We start from the raw sequence: 20,584 nt of genomic DNA, 5'->3' as shown, positions 1-20,584 counted from the left end.
CACTCCGGTAAAACTATATTCTTCAGGGTAAATAGTGCAAATCCTAAAGGGACAAGATCGTATAGAGTTTAAATCCCTTAGGACTCTCAATTGTAGATAGGCTACAATCTCAATCGTTGATGTAAGTCAATCTGTACCGTTGGTTTTAGAGGAGCTCAACTATAAAAAGTGGTCTTCCCCCTCATTTTTATTTATTCAGTTGTAAACATTCAAAGTAATAGAATACTTTTGAGAACATTTACTCAAACACTTGATGTGCGCTATTTTTTGTGGCTTTTTGTTCGTTCTTAGCTTATTTTGTTTTACGAGTTTGCTTTCGTTTTATTTCGGTGCCTTAAAGAATTTTTGCGAGAAATTTCATTTTTTGAGAGTAAGGCTAACTTAGGCGGATTTGAACCCAAGAAATCGTCTAAGGCCGCACGGTTTGTCAAACTAAAGATCTTGCCCCGTGACACTTGCATGTGTTCAAGTGATCCAATTAGCAAGAGATATGTGGTTTCCTTAGATTATGAAAGAAGGGATTGCAGAATTATCATCAGCAAAATTGATGAAGAAATTGAAGATAGATCTCTCATTAGCACTTATATAAGAGATGCAAAATACTTAGCAACTAATTTCTTATCTCACATACGTTAGAATGCGTTTCATTATGGATGAGAGTACTGGCAATGTACTTTTTTTTATTCCACAAGCAACTTTAAAAAAAATGATATATATTTTTAAATATATATTTTTAATAATTTACTATACATTTATAGCACACTTGTCAACCCCTTGACCGTACTCGTAGAGTTTAAAAACTTCACTAATAGTGTACCAACTATTTTCCTTTAATTTTATTTTAATTTAATTAACTATATATTTTATTTAATTAATGTAAGTAATTATTGTTAAAGATACAAAATAAATTATTGTATTTACTTACTAATTTATTTTGTTTCATGTAATATAAAATAATTAAAATATTTTATAATAAGATACTGTTTATCTATAAATTTTATTAGTTTAAATGATGATGAAAGTGCAATTCAATGTTTATCGGACTTTAACTATTCAATTTTTTAGATTTGATATAATAAAATAATAGTATAAATTGCAATATAGTATAATTCAAGATCTTCAATATTTTTTTGGACTTTTTAATTCAAATTTTAGTTTTAATATAATAAAATTTTTTAGTAAGAAACAATTTAAAATAATAAGATATTACTTATTTATAAATTTGAATAATTTAAATTATAATGAAAATATAATTCAATATTTGGCGGATTTTATCTATTCAAAATTATATTTACTTATAATAAAATAATAAATAATAATTTAAAATAATTTTCTTATTTAGGTACATAAATTTTTTGTGAAAATAGTATATAAACTTCGCTGAAATACTATCAACCAATTAGATTTTGCCGCATCGTTTAGCACATGGAGTTTATAATTTGTTAAATAAAATTTCTAAAAATAATTTCATTTAATTAAATAAATTAAAAAGCTAAAACTAGAAACCAACTAAGCTTTTCTTCTTCATGCTCTTTCTACTATTCAATTTCTTCTTCTTTTCCTTTTTTTTTTTTTGACACTCACATTTTGGGATAAAAATATTTTTGGACAAAAGCATTTCTAAATAAGCTGTTTTTAAAAGAAAAAAATATTTTTCTCAAGCCAAAAATTAGCCCAAAAACACTTTTTTGAGAAGTTGAAAATTTTAACTTCTTCCCTCCAAAAACACTTTTGAGAAGTATTACGGAACTAGGCCTTATTCTTCTAAATTGAAGTTTAAAATATAAAGCCAATCTAATTCAAACTCCTAAGGAAGAGTAAGATCCAAAATTTTTAAATAAATTTTAATTAGATCTGGGTTAATTTTACAAATTTAATTATATAAATGTTCATCTATTTAGGTTGGTGTATATTTTATTATATTTTAAGTTTCGATTTTTAATAGTGAGTTATATTTATTTGGGTTTAAGTCTTAGAGTTATATGGGTTTTGGCATAACATATTTGGATTTGGATTTGTGTATAAATATTTTCAGGCATGTAAATTTAACAGGTAATATGTTTTAAGTGATCTCTTTAATCATCTAAAATTGAAATCAATTTAATCGAATCATTTTAATTGAATTGGATCAATTATAATAATTAAGTCAGATTTTAATAAACTTTTGTTCACCCATAAAGGCATTTACTTGATTTAGGGTTTAAAATTTTAATAAAATATTTTTAATTCAAAACTTAATAATCAAAATAATTCAAATGTAAATATGGTATTATGATAAATAATAAATGGTATTTTATTAGTTCAAAATTATGTATGGACATTAGATTATAAGTAGACTAGCTACAAATAAAAATATGTATTATATACAAAATTCATATACTATATAATAAGTAGTTTTAGTTATGTTATGTGATATAAAATATTTCTATTATAATAAAACATTTATATAGAATATATATGCTTTTTATGAAGTTAGTTTTATTATATTATCATTAAGTACAGTAAAATTAATTATTATATTTAAAATAAAATTATTTATAACTTATAAACTATCAAAAATGATTTGAATTATTCACTGTCTGCATGACTCGAGTTGATCCGAATATGAGAGAATCTAAGCCTAAAAAAATTCAAATTCTAAAAGGTTTGAGCTAAAAAAAGTCTAAATTTAAGAAAATTCGAGTATGAACTAATCCAAACCCAAAATAATTTGAATCTGAAGATAATCAAATTTGATCCTTCTTAAACCAAATCTTTTGCCACCTCTAATTTTTCTTAAGGGAATACATACAAGAGCTAAATCAAGAATTGTGTAATAGGTAGCCAAGATAAAAATGTCTTTAAAAAAAATTGAGGGGATAAAGCTAAAAAATTTGTATTCAAAAGGTTTAAATTGAAATTTTTTTTAACTTTTAGGAAGGCTAAAATGTCAATTTTCCATCTAACAAAGAAGTTCAAAGGATAATTTGAATTACTAATATTTGGTAAGGACTAAAGTTGCAATTGTTCCGTCTAACCAAAGGCCACTCGAATAATATAGTTTATTTTAACGTTACAACTAACTATATCAACTGTTTCAATCTGAACCAATCTTTATAAGCAATAAACTAAATAGTTTAACTTAAACTATCTCAACTAAGACACACACACATAATTTTCACATAATGGGAGCAAACCTTATTTTGATTGAATGATATAATGTATTTTAATATATATTTTAGGGATTTTTTATATCATGAATATATATTAGGTTAGCTATAAAAATAGTCATTTGTGTTTGGTTAAATTTACGTTTTAATCACCAAACTTTATTTTATTACAAAAACAGTTTTTAATGAAACTACCTGAAATGAAAACAAATTTTAATGGTATTGCCTCAAATGAAAATAGTTTTTAACGACAATACCTAGAATTTTTATTTTAATTTTTCAGTTCTTAAAATTATATAAAATTATAACTTTTGACAGCTAGATAACCAACTGTACAATTTACCTATAATTTTATGATTAGTAATACAAATTTATTACCAAAAATTAATACAAGGAAATAATACCTTATTTTAATCGCTTTACTCATAACTAACTAATCCTCTCTTCGCAAAAGTATTATTAAGTTGAATTTTTGTTTAGCTTTAAATCATTTCACACATCAACTAGACCATTCGTTAGATTATACACATCAAGTCGATTCAGTTAAAACAATAATAAAGGCCCATGTAATTCAGACTACACCCCCATTTTTTTTTCCAAAGAAAAGAACGAGAAAAAAAAAAGCAGCTTTAAAATGTTAATTAATCAATAAGAAATTATAACTGTAAATTTCAAAGAGCTTAAGACAATTCACTATTGGAATTTTAGAACAAAATTTGGGGTGCATATTCCATAGGCACTACTAGCTTACAAAAATTTATCACTTGTGCTGCTGCTTAAACAAGTTGAAATATTTAACAGCAAAGGAGGGGACGCCAAAAACCTTCATGGATCGATTGATGATTCATCCAACCACAACACACCTTAAACAAACCAACATCGAGTCCCCAGTTGCGGTCAGAATAGTTATTTTCTTTTAAGATACAATCGAGTTCGTGAGTTGATAATATTGACCTCCTTTGCCAAAAGTTTCATTGAACACACATGCATGTACACGAGCATAATGACCATCACGCTTCCACATGTCTGCGAATCTTTTTCTTTAGTTTGTCCTGCTCCCGGTATCTCTCTTGTCTTTCTTCTCTTCTACGCTTTCTTAACACCTGTTCATCCTTTGCTCTCTGTGCCTCCACTTCTTTCCGTTTTTGCTCCTCCTTGAGCTTTCGCTTCTTCATCTGCAAATTTAAAGTGATTTTTTCATTAAAAAGCTTCGACTGGCAAAGCTATCAAATTAGAAGGATATGCAAAACGCTTTAGCTCGTCAAGGGATGGAAATATAAATATGGCGGCAGCAGTATCTAAAATCACACACAGACCTTATCATTTCTAATCAACTGAAGGTGTTGAACAAGAGCATGAACTTTCCGTTCATGAGGCTCCATGACAACAGCTCTTCTATCTTCAAGAAGTGGCCGTTTCTGGTGTGGTATATTCTTGGGCTTCGATTCAAACGGAAGATCTGCTTGTAACGCCTTGGGGATCACAAGGGGATTGAAATTCCTTGGCTTTCTCTCAATTAGCTGTAAACACACGTACATATACATGCACAATAAGAACAGTAAACGTAACAGAAATAGAGAAATAGTAGGAACTCATATTAAAACAGAGATAGCATTCATAAATCCAAATAAAAACGACCTTGTAGAGGGAATCCTTGTTAACAGGAATAGGAAAATTGTGTTCTCTCCTCAATTCTGCAACAGTTTTCATTCCTTGCCAGGTCTTCTGACGAGGTTGCAATGAAGTAGTTAATGGATTGTAAAACTGAGGAACTTCAACTTGAGTCCATGCGCGCAAAAAGACAATGTCACTCATCAAAATTCGATCCTCAAAGGTGCACCTTGCAATTCCTTCCCTAGCTTGCCCTCCCTTCTTTTTGGGTTGATTACCAATCTCTTCCTTTGCAGCCTGAGAAATATAAAATGCCATTAGCTTTTAACTGCTATTTCTTTATGCAGGACATGGATTTATTTGGGTTCTGTTAAGATAGCAGATAATGCTTTAATTAGAGTCTTACCAAAGCAAGATCCTAAGAAGGATTCTTAGGCATGGATATTCTCCACATTTTACCACTCATCTTTAGAGCAGTCACCATCAGAGAAGACTGGTTCTCAAAAGTAAATGCCATTGGCCGAATCTAAGATGATATAATACGAATAGTCATACAAATTTCAAGATTCTCAAGTCTATATGAACAAAGCATACCTTTTTCACCTGCCCACGGATTCCACTCACAGTTCGAATTGCTGCACCCTCAAACCGAGCTACTTCAAGATCTGAAGTAAACATATCCTTGATGAGGGCTGTTTTCTTGAATATTTTACAGGGGTATCCAACTAGCTTGATTTTTTTCACTATCCGTGCTGCATGGTTGAACTCAAGTACGTATGCTGTTGCTATGATGCGAAATGCCGCCTGTTATGCCAAATAAAAACTGCTTAATTAGTAGCCATGAGAAACAGAAAGGAAGAATGGAGAGAAAAAAAAAAACAAAGCAACAAGGGTTTGGAGTCATTCAGGAAACTCCAAGGGTTCAAATTGAAACTCACTCCAGATATACACTGTAAATAGTAGATCTAATAACCCACTGAAAATAACAAATTGGATAGTGTTGAACTTTCATTTTTTTACCATCCATTTCCAACCCTAGATTAATAATTCACACAACTTTAATATCAGAAAGGTTGTTTCTTAGAAAGACTAAACATGTACAATTCATTGACTATCAAACTACAGAAGTAAGACAGTACTAGAGGATTGCATTAGATTAACTAATATCAGGAATGCAATAGCCAAGAATTTTATATACAACTTCACCTGTGACTTAGGAACAGAAAGCAGCATGGTCAAGGTTGAGTTGATGGTCTAGTGAAGCAATCAGTTTTGATCTTATAGATGACATTTCGAGGGATATCAGGCTCCAATCCAAACCAAGATATGGCTAGGATGATAACTAATAGGATTAAAAACTAGTTCAAGGCTTCAAAAGGGCTTTTCTTGGGCTTCATGCGTAACTACAAAAAGGTTTTACCACTTAAACCTCTCATTGTATTAGAGGCCACATCTAATTTAGTTAAAGAAAAATATTTAGTTATCTGTATAACAATGATCCACCAGAACCAATAAATAAATGGATGGTGATGTAGGCTTTAATTTCCGATAGTTTCAGCTCACCAATTTACCGGCACATCAATAATATCTAAAAATTCACCAAACCCAGTTACATATTATATCATTTTGCTTAAGTTTGAAAAGTACAAAGATTAAATTGCCTATGTTTTTAGGAGAGGGACTAAATTGCCAGACAGTATTGTAAAGAGACTTCCTGGATTCTTGACCATATTATCACTCACCACCATCCTCACTAATTCCATATTTTATAAGGATCATAACATGAAAAGTACATAAAATAGAGCAAAGTGACCTGATTGTTAGATAAATTCTGAACAGCAAGCACTCCAGTCTTGGGTGGAGCAAGAGGGCCCCAGAACATAGCAAGGCAATGCATATGTTCTGGAGTATACTTGAGCATGCGATGTCTTCCATTTTGGTCCTCAATGGCATAAACAGGGGTGGTCTGGTAACGCCTCCATCCAATTGAAACAATTATTGGATCTCTAGTCTTCAGCACTTTCTTGTGCCATCTGTGTCGTTTTAGCCTCGTCTGGAAGAAAAAGGAAACCTCTTAGGTCATGTATGCTCTATCACAAGATAGAATACAAACACCATAGGAATCACAATAGAGACACTATGCACCAGAATGTAGCATAGATTACCAAATTGTTATACTAAATATACCCTGTCTAAATCTCATCAAATTTTATTTCACAAACTTCCTATAGTTCAGATCTATATTTACTTGTTCAACAATGTTTTAGCTCTGAACTCTGCGACCAAAACGATTACCAATCGTTAAGATCCAATTTAAAATCACTTGACAATAGGGTCGGAGACAGAACCAGAACATGGGGCCACTGTAAACTCAAGACAGAACCAATAAGGGATAACACCACGTAAATGTTAGAACTCCAATTCACATATAAACCCAGTATCATTGAAAGAATTGAATATATTACATGGAAAATAAATAATTTTTACAAACAAGTAGAGGTCTAATACAGTGCTAAACATTCAAACTAAAACTAATTAACAATAAGTGGAAAAGTTGTACTCCAAAATTCTAAACTTAACTGATGTGAGATAAAACCAATGTTCTAGCTCTTATGAATTTCATTGTTTTATCATACATGTGTATACGAACAGAAGCCAGGTTGGTTAATTACATATGCAACTCTCTAGTTTTTTGTATTTTTCACATAGAAAACAAATAGATTCCTGAACTCGTTTAAACAAGTAATAACATTTGAATCGAGAAGTAGCTTTTAACTGATTCAGTGTTCCACATTTCTTCTGAATTCATATAATTTATGGTTCAGATATTTACTACAGAGATAAGAGCCATTCTTCAACAAGAAGCACCAATCCCTCGACAAGGCAAACAATCATGAAACGGCACTAGATACTATAATTTCTCCAAAAATCCGTTGTAGTAAGTCAAACTCACAAAGTAAAGATATTTAAAATTCATGAAGACAGAGGTTCAACTAAACTAGTGGAAGAAGCCACAAATTAACATGAGAGATGATATATAAGATTTTTCCTACATGACGCTAGAACAATAGATTAAGTAAAAATATCTTCCAATCCTTAAAGCGAAAAAGGGGGCAACCATGGGTAGATAAAAACTAGAAAACAGCGCAACATATAGACAGGAGAAAGACTATTATTCAACAGTACAATAACATGAGAGACAGAGGTTCAACTAAACTAGTGGAAGAAGCCACAAATTAACATGAGAGATGATATATAAGATTTTTCCTACATGACGCTAGAACTATAGATTAAGTAAAAATATCTTCCAATCCTTAAAGCGAAAAAGGGGGCAACCATGGGTAGATAAAAACTAGAAAACAGTGCAACATATAGACAGGAGAAAGACTATTATTCAACAGTACAATAGCACAATATTAATAATCTTAAGCATGTTCTAACCTGCATGTATCCAACATTTTCCTCACCGAGACCAATTCCTCCAACCAAAATGGGATGACAGGGATCAAAATACTCTATCATCTCAAAAGGAACATCCTGAACTTCTAACCTTAGATACATTCCTGTTCGGAATCCCTCAATTTCCAACCGGGTAGTCTCATCAAGATCCTCGAGTTCTGCTATATTAATTTGTTTCTGGAGTTCAATCTCTTCTTTCAACTGGAAGAACCGAGAAAGATTTAGAGCTTAAAACTAAAAATTAGATTATAGATCTATCAATAGAAATGCATAGTTACCTTGTCATAATACCCACTGTCATTCGCTTGACTGTGATGAAACTTTCCCCCATTTTGTTTATCAGTTTCCTCTTCTGGTGATTCGGATCCATCATAAGTAATAAAAGTTAAGGTTGCAAAAGCAAGACAGTTTCCCATATATACATCTTACTTGGACAGAAATCAGAACCGGACTTTCATTGAGAGAATAAAAATCATGCAGTCAGGAAAAGGCACAAGTGCAAGCAACAATCTTGAGCATGGATGAGAAAATACAGACAGCAACAGCAGGAGTGCGTACCACATTCAAACCCCCACCCCTGCCATTAATAGAATTTACCAAAATAAACAGGAAGAGATGGATCCAAGCAGGCAGAAAATAAGAATATAAATGGCTACATTCAAAGTAGTTTAACTAATAAAAGGATATTGAGCATCAAATTTTGCACGGAGAGCCAGCTTTTTTAACCTCCGCTCCTCAATTGCATCATCATCTTCCTTTTCGATTCCACCATTACTAGAATCATCTTTCTGATGACTCTCATACTTCTCACCAGTTTCTAAATCTTCAAAGTCACCATCCATATCATCTTCTTCAGTTTTAGCTTCTGACATTTGATTTCTGAGGGCACCTTTAGACCAATCACCAGTGACAAAACGATCACGAACACTCTCATATACTTCTTCTTCTTTCCAGTTCTTAAGTTCTGAAAATTTAGTGGATTTCGAACAGTCCTCAGTGTTGATGTTCCCACCATCTAATCCTTCAATCGAATTCTACAGTAATACAAAATAATATTAGAGTTGAGAAAATATAAACAAATAAAATTATCAACAAAGATGGCACACTGAAGCATCCATACATGCAAACTTCTGAAATTATAAATCAGTCATGCCTAGATGGAGGACACACCTTTGCCCTTTGCCCTTTGGGCTTAAAAAATTCATCTTCATCGCTCTCTTCATTCTCACTGTCATCCTTCACTTCATTAGCGGAAGTGTTCGATGTTGATGTAGATTTCCCATATACAAGCTGCATCAGGTTTATATTCTGTTTTTTAGATGCCCTTTCCACCAATGATGCTCTCCACTTTGATATGTTTCCCATGCCATCTTCTAGAAGGACAATGCTAAAATTGCAATTAAAAGCAAAACAAGAACTTGGAGGAAGATATCTAACATGATAATTAACCACTTCAGAAATTAAACTGCTAGAGACACTATCTAGAGACGTCCAATGCTGGGCCCTATCACTCTGACATTTGAAAAGCTAAGTGTGAGCCAGGAAAACAATTTTTTGTTAAATTTATATTTTTTTAATCAAAATTAAACAATTCAGTTATTTACAACTAAAACAATTTCAGGCCCAGCAAGGCTTCAGCAGACTAAGGGTGAGTTTGGATGGGCGGTGCGTTTACCTGCGATTAGTGTAAAAACAGCGGTGGCGGTGAGATTAGATACTGTAGCGATACTGTAGCGTGAGACAAAAAGTAAGCTAAACGCACCGCACCGTACCCAATCGCCCATCCAAACTCACCCTAAGATTATGAGCCTAGCACTGAGTGTATATGCCTACCCTTGGACAGCTATGCTATTATGTAGCCAAAATTCATTATATTGCTTTATAAAGCATAATTTCTACAAGCATAGCCTACAGCATAATGTCTATCAGTGGAGAAGTATTAAATGTGTACAATAGAATATAATATATGATATATGAACAGTACCCTCAGACTTCAGATCCTCTTCATCACCATCGGAAAACTCTGAACCTGAACATGACTCATTATCTTCATTGCTTCTGTCATCTTCACCTTCATCATTGTCATCATCATCATCATCATCTTCATCACCTTCATTCTCTTCATCTGTACTCTGCAAGGAAGTTAGTGTAAGAAAAAGGTTTTTCCCAACAATACAACCTCAACAACGCATTGGAGAGAAGGAAAGGATATGATTTCAGGACTCTTCCGCCTACCTGCTGTGGAACAAAACTAGGGTTCTTCAAAAACAAGCAAAAAGAATAATCACTAAATACCTTGAGATTACTATGATCAACACCGTCTCCAAAGATTGCTTTTCTCCTTTTCCTACCATTGTGAAACTCAACTTGTTCCTTAACTCGACCCAGCCGCTCTGACGCATCTGCATTTCCTTCTTCAAAATTCCTACCTTCATTTTTCAGCATTGCACCTTCTGAAACACCTTCATCTTGATCTGAAGACTCTGAACCATCCAGATCAAACTCACTTTCATCTTCTTCTCCATTAGACTGGTATTGCTTCAAAGGCTCTATATCACGAATTAGCTTTGGTGCCTCATCAGAACCCCTGTTGTGATCTTCAGCTTCCAATGAGCTATTAGGATTCTGACTAAAAAGGGAAATTTTACTCTTTTCCAACTTCTCATCAATTGGGTTCTTTATAGTCTGAAGTGATTTCACCAGGGCCTCACCAACATCTCTTTTATTTCCTATGACGACAAAAAGGAATGACCGAGATATTATCTAAAGATACCTTCAACAATAGGGTGAAAATTATGAGAAAATGAAACGAGATTAAAAACCTTTATTTGTTGTTCCCCCCATTTCATCAACTTTAGAATACTGAACAAAGTGGTCATTAATGTTTATGTAGACTGCATCTTTGTCATACAAGAGATCCCCAAGTCCAGACATGGGGGCATAAAAAAGTTTTTCTTTGTCACGGAGTCCCTTCTTTTTTGCAGCTGATGGTAAAGGGCAAGGATCAGATAGGCCTGTAACACCAGCCAAGCTGAAGTCTCCAACACCGGCAATATGGACCTGATCACAAATTGTATATGAAACTTAGGTGCAATAAAACTTAAGTCATTTCCCAGATTGGATAACAATAAAAAAAAATTAATTAAAGAAAAAAAAAAGATCTGTTATCCATATTGAAAGTGCAACCCTAACAAGCAAAGATGATATTTATAACTTTGTTTCCGTGTAGAAAGTCAAAATCAATTTTCTTGATAAAAATGTAAGTCGTGAACACTGGTTCTAAATGGAACAAATAAATGAAAACAAGCATGTAACACCAGCCATACAGAATGCTTGCAAGAACCAAATCCATCCTAAGAGCTTTCACCCTGGTGTACTCAGAACTTTAGCACTATTTCAAGATTACAAATATCAGATGCCGGTGTTTGGATAATTATTCACCTGAATTAGATTTCACCCTAAAATACAAATCAAATTCATAAATCAACATACCAGTTGTGGTGGATATAATAAAGAAAATACTGAATTTCACCCCAATCAGTTGACATGACATGTAACTCACAGAATAGAAAAAAGAAATGAGGAACAGAACAACAAATTAGCAAACACTAATTAACATGAGCACATTAGAAGCTCAAGGTCATATCATTGACTAAAGAAATGGGCTTAGAACAAATTATCCAAAAGAAAATATATGGATTGATAGGCTAGTATCAAGGTAAAGACATCCCTAGTGAACCAATCTTGGGAGTAAACATGATTCACTCTTTTAAACACTAAGATCATCAACTACAGTGAGGATGCTTCCATCCATGGGAAACTTGATACTGATACGATATGAGGCTACCACAACCAAGTTCGTGAGGAGCCAAGGTTATTCTAGCAATATCACAAGCTAAGAAACCATATGATTCTTGTAAAAAAGAAGGTAATGGCTGAAGCATGTGCAACCTCAAGTTCTAGGGCATAATGGCAATGGATGAGGCCATCTTTTACGGCAACTATATAGCCTTACTGAAAAATATATAGCAGAATCTTCACTGGTAAAAGCTTTTAAATCTTTAAAAATACCCAACAATTTAACATGCAACATAGCAATGATTGTCAGAAAAGATTCAAAGGGCATACCTTAGTTCCCTTTTTCAAATTACAACCTCGCAAATAACCGTAAAGCGTAACATTCCTATCACATTTACTGTTCATTTGCACTCTCTCGGGGGGAGTAACATCTTCAAAACGGTCAACCAAGATATACGGATGAGAAGTCCTCCACGATAAAGGAGGGAACTTCATAACAGATATAAATCTTGCAAGATTGTGAACTTCTCGCTTGGGATACCTGTTAGATAAGAGGGAGAAGCAACAATAAATCTCACAATTTAACTTATTAAAGTACACTGCCACGGTATTTCACAGTTTAGCATAGTCAAAATAGAATCTTAGGTAGGATGCTTACTTCCCGTGAATGAGACCAGATAAATAAAACAATTTAGCTCCATCATATATTTCTGTCCAGAAACGGTGTCTGAGACGCTGTTTTGTTTTCTTTAGTTTCTTTACATCCTCAAAATTATCAAGGTGAGTAAGAACTCCCATCACCTTTGGAAAACCATGAACTTGCAATATGTTAAGGAATTCAAATGTTTCCTACAAAATACCAAAAAGCATCTAAAACATTAAAAACTCTCACTAAGTGGAACTTGACATTCAAAGAGAAGATTTATAAAAATAATAATTTTCAAAGAAGCAGATTGCCATCTTCTAAAAGTTAAAGCTATGGAAAGCATAACAAAAATATTCAGTATCTCACCATTTCAAAGCCGTAACTCCCATCAATGAGAAGCAATGCTAGATCAGCAAACTTTGCAGCATCAATCATACCATTGATATCATTTGGACACTCAACAAACTGCAAGCGCCGTTGCTTGCCTAACAAGTTCAATGAATCCCACATCAGACAAGGGAGCCTCAACTCCACTGCTTTTCTAAACAATATAAATACATATAAACAACTACTAAAATTTAGGGAGACATCAACCTGATACTATGGTTATTGGTCCTCGAACCTCAGGTAAATTATGCTTTGTGTAATGCTTTACGAGAGACTTGATTAAAAGAGACTTTCCAACCTGCAACAAGTAAAACGTTCAACAATAGTTAACCAATATAATCATGGGAAAAGACTTCTAGATGTTACCACATAGAGTTAATTGTACACACCCAGACAGCCAGATAGACAAATTACTAAGTTGGCAAAAATCTGAAACTTGGCATCAAATGGCATTTGGAACAAACAATTTCCAAGATTTTCTAGGCTGCAGTTCTATCTTCAAGATTTCTCTACTCGATAACGTCAAATATAAATAATTCCAAAGTCAGCACTTTAAAATCTACATTATTCTGTTATTTCTTGCAAGCTACATCAATATTGATAGAAAATTCTTCCCTCTCCCTCTTTTCTCTATTTATAACACATATTAGAAGGCAAACATATGCTATCCTTAACATCAAAGCTCCTCACAGAACTATGAAATAGTGAAATCTCAAAGGAGGAAATTAGGACATCCTCAAATTAAAGTTTCAATCCAATATTAGGCTAAACAGCACCGTTTCTCCTTCAGCAACAGCTCTCAATAAAGTATATATATTTCATTGGTCCAGGATGTTAGAAAAGGACTTTATATTTCGTTATAATTTTCTTTTACACTCAATGTAAAAGGCATATCTGATTCAAATGGAACCACCTCTTTTTTAACCTAGTTCTTATAGTGACAAACCAATTTAGACATCCTAAAAGGACAATTAAATTAAAAAAACTCCTCTGTTCCAAACAAGATAATATCAATTACTTTGGTTCCAAAATATAACAAAAAATAGAGAATAATCGTGGAAATAAGAAATTTACCTGAGGGGGCCCCTGCACCACGACCACAAACGGAGGCAGCTCGCCATAAGAACGATCGATAACAGGAAGATGAAGCCTACGTTGTTCTTTCTCAACGGCACGCGATTGCAATCGCTTCGCTTTTGCATTGGAACGAAAAGAAAATGCCTAATATATAAAACGAAAGACTAATTAAAAAAGCCGAAATTAGCTAAAGCCGAAAAGCAAATTCATAGCAAGTAAAAAGGAGGAGGAAAACAATGGAACCTTAGGGTTTTGCTGCTTCTGGTCGGAGTTTTGATCCTTGTTTCTGGCTTTGGTTTTCTTTTTTGCAGAGGCACCCGAGTGGCGAGAGCGGTGAGCCTTGTGAGACTGCCCATCAGCGCCACTATCCATTGCCATGGCAGCTTCTTGGCGAATAGAAAGGGGACTGGCAGTAATATGTTTGTTACTACTAATATTATTATTTATAAAAAAAGAAGAAGAAGAAGAAGACAACGAGCAACTCCTACGAGGGTTTAGCTAGGGTTCACGAACTTGTTTAGCTACGAGAAGTGGTGCACCCTTTCCATCGCACCTTAGAAATTACCATAGAACCGAGAATTGAAAGACTGAGAGAGGCGTCCGTTAATTAGTCAGCGGCAGCGCGAAAACGAGAGAGAGCCCTTACTCCTACCGACAATGGACGGACAGAGATGAGGAGCAGAGGCCGACCGCCGACCGACAGCGATGCAAAATACTTACTGCCATTTATTCGTTCAAAAGTTTGGTTTAAAATTTAAGTGTTTATATTGTTATCAAAACTTGCTTTTGACAAATAAAATATTTATTTTAGACGTATTATTATCAGTAACAAATATATATTTAAATAATATTTAAATTAGTTTATTATTATATTTTAGTAATAATAATTATTATAACTTTTGTTAATATTTTAATATATAAAATATAAATTATAAATATTTTAAACAATAAATATTAATTATTTATAAAATTTAATTAAAATATATAAACTATATTTTAAATATTTAAATATTTGTAATTAGTATTTTAAAAATATTTTTTATTTTTAATTAATGATTTTAATACAATTGTAATTAAATACCAAGAAAAAAAGAAAAATACTATGTTATTGGAGGGGTGAAAAAGTAATTAAGTACTAAAAGTACTTTTGGAAGAGGAAAAGTTAAAATTTTTAGCTTCTCTTTTTCAGCTCCTTTTCAGAACTACTTTTCAAAAGCACTTGAAATTTTAGCCAAAAGCAACTTGTTCTTCACAGTTTTTCTTTTAAAAGTACTTTTGGAGTCAAAAGTATTTTTTTTAAGTAATGAAGAACTAGCCCTTAGCAGCTAATTTATTATCTCACGTTTGTATACGTATTATGCTTTTAATTATATGGGTGAGTATTTGCTTATTAACTTTTCTATTCCAAAAAAGGTTTTAAAAAATTGATATATATCTTTTTTTTAATATATACTTTTAATAATTTATTATATCCCTAAACCCTAAACTATAATTATCAATGTCGAAACTATTTTTTTGAAAAATAAAAGTTTAGGTTGTCGACTCTAAAAATATGAAAATTTGGGAGTCGACACCAATCTTTTATTGATGTGTGATTGGATCACCTAAAAAACAGCTTTGGTCTACGAGTTTTAGAAAAACGGATCCGGGAGTCAGTTACGTACGAGGAAGGATTAGCACCCTCGTAACGCCCAAAATTGGTACCTAGTTAATTAATTACTGTCTTAAGGTCGAGAATTTGGAAAAAAACGTAATCCTTAGCAAAACTTAAAAGGTTACGTATTAATATCCTTATTATTTCAGAGAAAGAAGATACCACACCCAATGCGTTAGGGCACAGCATTCTAATTTTCCCCAAAATGAATTGGGTCAAAATACTTGTACAATAAAACTTTAAAAGAACATCCACTTATCCAAGATTTAAGAAATCACACCCAATACGTTAGGGCACGATTCCTCTAGAATCCCAAACTCGGAATATTTCATTTACTTTAAAAGAAAATCCACTTATCCAAGATTTAAGAAATCACACCCAATACGTTAGGGCACAATTCCTTTAAAATCCCAAACTTGGAATATTTCCTTTATTATTTTTTAAAAAAATCTTCATTTCGAGAAATCAATGCGTCACATCCAATACGTTAGGACACAACGTGTTGAATTCCCAATAATGAGTTTTTATTTTTTTGATTGAAGAGAAATGCTCGATTGTCGGATTTAACGAAGAAAATCGGAACCCAATACGCTATGGCTCAATTCCCTTGAAAATCCTAAATACGAACATTATCTCAATTTTAAAAAATTTTCTATCTTTAAATTTGAGTAAAAAATGATGTAATGTGATTTTATACATACAAATGCTATAATAATAATAACAACAATAATAAATACATTAATGACATAAAAATAATGTAAGCAAATGAATAAGCGAAATAAAAAACAGTAATCCATGACATGCAAAATATTAAATGTAAACACAATTATACAACGAATGGGAAAGCAAACAAAATAAATAAAGATCAAGGCGTATAATATACACATGAAAATTATGAAGATTAAAATATATATATATATATATATAATTTACAAATAAAATTTTGGGTTATAGAATTTATATATAAATACAATACATAATATACTTATGCAAATAAAGAAAAAATATAATTATACGTACATATATAAAATAATAAAAATAGGTATATTTTAAAAAGAAAAAGTGTGTATTTAATCATTTAAAAAACGTAAATATATACATATAAATATGAAAATATTCTTTAAAAAATATAGGAAAATATTAGATTAAAAAAATATACATGTACATATAAAAGGAATATACATAGATAAAAAAATTAAATAATGAGTACATTATCAAAATTAATTTAAAAAATAAATATACGTATATATACATATATATATATAAATATGAGAAAAATATTAGCTGAAAAAAATAAGTATGTTCATAAAAATATACATATATAGATTTTTAAAAAAATGAAAATAAAAATAATAATTACACTATTAATTAATAAAATAAATAAAAAGAACATAAAAAACTAAATTGAATTGCAATTAAAAAATCTGGGGTAAATCCGCAAATAAATAAAAGTAAAAGGACTAATTTGAACGCGCGAATTACATAGAGGGGCTGGAAGGGAAATTTTCCCTTCTCCTCTAAAACGGCGCCGTTCAAATGGATCAAATTGGAATTTAAAATAAATAAAAGGGTAAATTAAAAAATAAAAAAACTTAATTACAAAAACATTAAAAGGCGAAGGGGCTAAATAAAAAATAAATAAATAAAATTCGCAGTGGTATCACCTTCTCCTTTTTTTTAAATCGTAAATAAGTAAAAAATAATCGAACGAAAAAAATAGTAAGCCACCTTTAAAAAACTGCCAATCGTTCTCTTTTTTTATTCCTCCCTCTCCTCTTTTTTTTCTTTTTTTTCCAATGAAGGGAGAGGCCTCTATTTATAGTTGAGCCTCCCCAAATCCAACGGTACAGATCAATTACATCAACGGCTGAGATTAAAGGGTATCTACAAATTAAATCTCTAAGATTACAAAATCATATATTCTAAGATTGCATATCATATATAAGATTATATATCATATCTAAGATTGCATATATCATATCTAGGATTGCATATCATATCTAAGATTGCATATCCTCAAAAATTATGTTTCCATATGTGAGCCGGGCTAAAATTGGGTATTACAATTTGCCCTCTTTGGTCGTTGTCGTAACATGAGAGCGGAGCAAAGGCTTTAAGAATGCCCAATTTTGCCCGGTCTTCTTCTGAACATGAAACTCTTCTTCTTCAAGTAGCCTCATTCCTTCCTCTGCATCTTGAAGTATAAGAGCTAGTGCTTCAATCTATTCTACTGCAACTGCAGGGAGATAAGACTTACAATCTTCAACCTATTCCACTGCTGACCAGGGAGATAGGATTACTGACTTCAATATACTCCACTGTAACCACAGGGAGGTAAAATCCACCATCTTCGATCTACTCCACTACTGCTTAGGGAGATAAGATCTGAAATCTTCAATCTATTCCACTATTGCCTAGGGAAGTAGAATTACTAGCTTCAATGTACTCCACTGTACCACAGGGAGGTAAAATCCGCAATCTTCAATCTGCTCCACTACTGCTTAGGGAGATAAGATCTGAAATCTTCAATCTATTCCACTGTTGCTTAGGGAAATAGAATTATTGGCTTCAATGTACTCCACTATAACCACAGGGAGGTAAAATCCGCCATCTTCGATCTGCTCCACTACTGCTTAGGGAGATAAGATCTGAAATCTTCAATCTATTCCACTGTTGCCCAGAGAAGTAGAATTACTGGCTTCAATGTACTCCACTATAACCACAGGGAGGTAAAATCCGCCATCTTCGATCTGCTCCACTAATGCTTAGGGAGATAAGATCTGAAATCTTCAATCTATTCCACTTCTTGCCTGAGGAAGTAGAATTCGGCTTCAATGTACTTCACTATAACCACAGGGAGGTAAAATCCACCATCTTCGATCTGCTTCGCTGTCAATGCAGGAAGCCAAGATCTGCTATCTTTAATCTATTCCACTGCTGCCCAGGGAAGTAGAATTATTGGCTTCAATGTACTCCACTATAACGACAGGGAGGTAAAATCTGCCATCTTCGATCTGCTTCGCTGTCAATGCAGGAAGGCAAGATCTGTTATCTTTAATCTATTCCATTGCTGCCCAGGGAAGTAGAATTACTGGCTTCAATGTACTCCACTATAACCACAGGGAGGTAAAATCCGCCATCTTCGATCTGCTTCGCTGTCAATGCAGGAAGGCAAGATCTGCTATCTTTAACCTGCTCTACTACAAACGAGGAAGGCAATGCTTTGTTTTCGATCTGCTTCACTGTCGATGCAGGAAGACAAGATCTGCTCTTTCACTGATCTGTTCTCTGGGGAGCATGACCTGTATAATGAACCTAATTATGTCTGACGGCATGATCAAAAATGCATCAAATGCTCCTAACTAGACATGTATGAATGGTGCTTGCATGAATGCAAAATTTTATTTTTCCGAGAATGATCCCGCTTAGGTTGTCATTACTCGAAGTTTATTAAGGCTTTGTGACTAACGTGCTACAACGCCTTCTTGCTTGACTGGCTTTTCTGAAGAAACATTTAGTCAGGTTGCCCCCCACTGTGAACCTCCAAGTTTAATCCATTGGGGCGCAAAAATTCATACCATCGTTCTCCCACTGTAACCCAATAGTATATGACTTTTCTTCAATCCTCTCCTATCACAATTCAAAGATACAGGATCTAAATCTTTCTAGTCTCTTACACCATTCCCAAGGTGTCGTACCAAAGGCTTATGCGCAACTGAAGGCTCTCTTCCCCGAGGTAACCTCTTTCTATTGCCTGGTGATCATTAATTGCTTGTTGACCTAGGCTTTGTCATCAACACGACATCCAATTTTTTGACAACAAAATCTAAAGAGAAAGTCCTAGTTTAGACTGTTCCTTTTCAGATTTCCAACCTTTAAACCCGGTGCGTTCTAAATAATAGTCCTGTTTCAGGCTCTTGTATTATTTAGAAACTTCTAGAGTAATATGCAAAACTTCTTTCGTGAAAGTTTTATTAGTCCATTGATCATTATTCTAATGCAACATGCTTGCAAAAAGAACAAAACGATGGATGAAATAGAGATAATTCTGAGCATAGCTTGAGATAAATAAATTATCAAAGATAGTAAAGAAGAATAACAAAGAGATTAATTGGGAATACGTATCTTGGAAACGAATGAAGTGTTTCAAGAATAACAAATTTAGTATAAATAATATGAATATTGGGTGCCCCAGATATCGCAGCTTAAACTTCTCTGTACAAACTTTTTTTTTGAAGATCCATCTGAGTTTGACATGTGTTTAGGAGATCCACAGTACTCTGCCAATGCCCTAATATGTTGCCTACCTTTTCTTGATAATTCTGGTATAACAAGATCACCACATGGCCCAATCTGGTTAAAATTTGAGTTGCTCTAATCACTTCGTGCCCCATTCTGATCAATATTTGAGCCGCCATTTTCGGGTTTTCAACTCAAATCCCCTTTGGTCTCAAAGTGCCCTTTGCGGGTTTTCACTTTGGCCTCTCCATTTTTCTTTTTTTTTTTGTTTTGTTTTTTATTTTTTTTTGAATCTGAACTCATAGGATTAGACAAGTCTTCTTTATCCCTTTCGATCAGAACCAATGTAAAATCTTCTTTGTGATCAAATTTCTTTGATAGAGCCTTTTGGGGCATAATTTTAACTATGACGAAAACTTTGGATCTTCCTCTTCAATTAATATGAAATCCAACAACGGAGAAATGACAACTTGACTTCGACGGGCTAAACCATTATGAGCCAAAGAAGAAGGCATTGCCCCGGCAAGGAATGCATCGTTCATGATGTTAATCTTGAACATACTG

At 33.0% G+C, this 20,584-nt stretch overlaps 1 protein-coding gene across 7 annotated transcripts; it reads right to left on the bottom strand.

Moving 5' to 3' along the window:
* Window positions 1–3,777: 3,777 nt before the first annotated feature.
* Window positions 3,778–14,857, bottom strand: LOC105788842 (uncharacterized). Of its 7 annotated transcripts, none has more exons than XM_052627540.1 (19): window positions 14,616–14,857; window positions 14,371–14,533; window positions 14,125–14,271; window positions 13,258–13,348; window positions 13,030–13,148; window positions 12,676–12,866; window positions 12,348–12,558; window positions 11,042–11,279; window positions 10,515–10,948; window positions 10,204–10,351; window positions 9,390–9,592; window positions 8,907–9,253; window positions 8,498–8,594; window positions 8,202–8,420; window positions 6,574–6,813; window positions 5,355–5,564; window positions 4,788–5,057; window positions 4,466–4,669; window positions 3,778–4,324 (listed from the first exon to the last, which is right to left on the bottom strand). In XM_052627540.1, the coding sequence occupies exons 2-19, from the start codon at window positions 14,503–14,505 to the stop codon at window positions 4,160–4,162; spliced, it is 3,669 nt and encodes a 1,222-aa protein (XP_052483500.1). In that variant the 5' UTR covers window positions 14,506–14,533; window positions 14,616–14,857; the 3' UTR covers window positions 3,778–4,159. The 7 variants fall into 7 exon arrangements, with proteins under 7 accessions (XP_052483500.1, XP_012471357.2, XP_012471360.2 ...); XM_012615903.2 differs by having other exon boundaries at window positions 14,641–14,857; XM_012615906.2 differs by having other exon boundaries at window positions 14,681–14,857.
* Window positions 14,858–20,584: the final 5,727 nt, after the last annotated feature.

This window comes from Gossypium raimondii, chromosome 2, assembly GCF_025698545.1.
Source record: "Gossypium raimondii isolate GPD5lz chromosome 2, ASM2569854v1, whole genome shotgun sequence".
Classification (NCBI taxonomy): Eukaryota; Viridiplantae; Streptophyta; class Magnoliopsida; order Malvales; family Malvaceae; genus Gossypium; species Gossypium raimondii.
The sequence above is the reverse complement of the archived record's forward strand: the minus strand, read 5'-3'. Positions and strand labels throughout refer to the sequence as shown.

Coding starts and splice junctions, on each gene's coding strand:
- LOC105788842 (XM_052627539.1), bottom strand. CDS start 14,505: ATGGCAATGGATAGTGGCGCTGATGGGCAGTCTCACAAGGCTCACCGC. Junction 9,593..10,203: donor AGAGGATCTGAAGTCTGAGG/GTACTGTTCATA, acceptor TTGTCCTTCTAG/AAGATGGCATGGGAAACATA. Junction 4,325..4,465: donor AGTTGATTAGAAATGATAAG/GTCTGTGTGTGA, acceptor TTAAATTTGCAG/ATGAAGAAGCGAAAGCTCAA.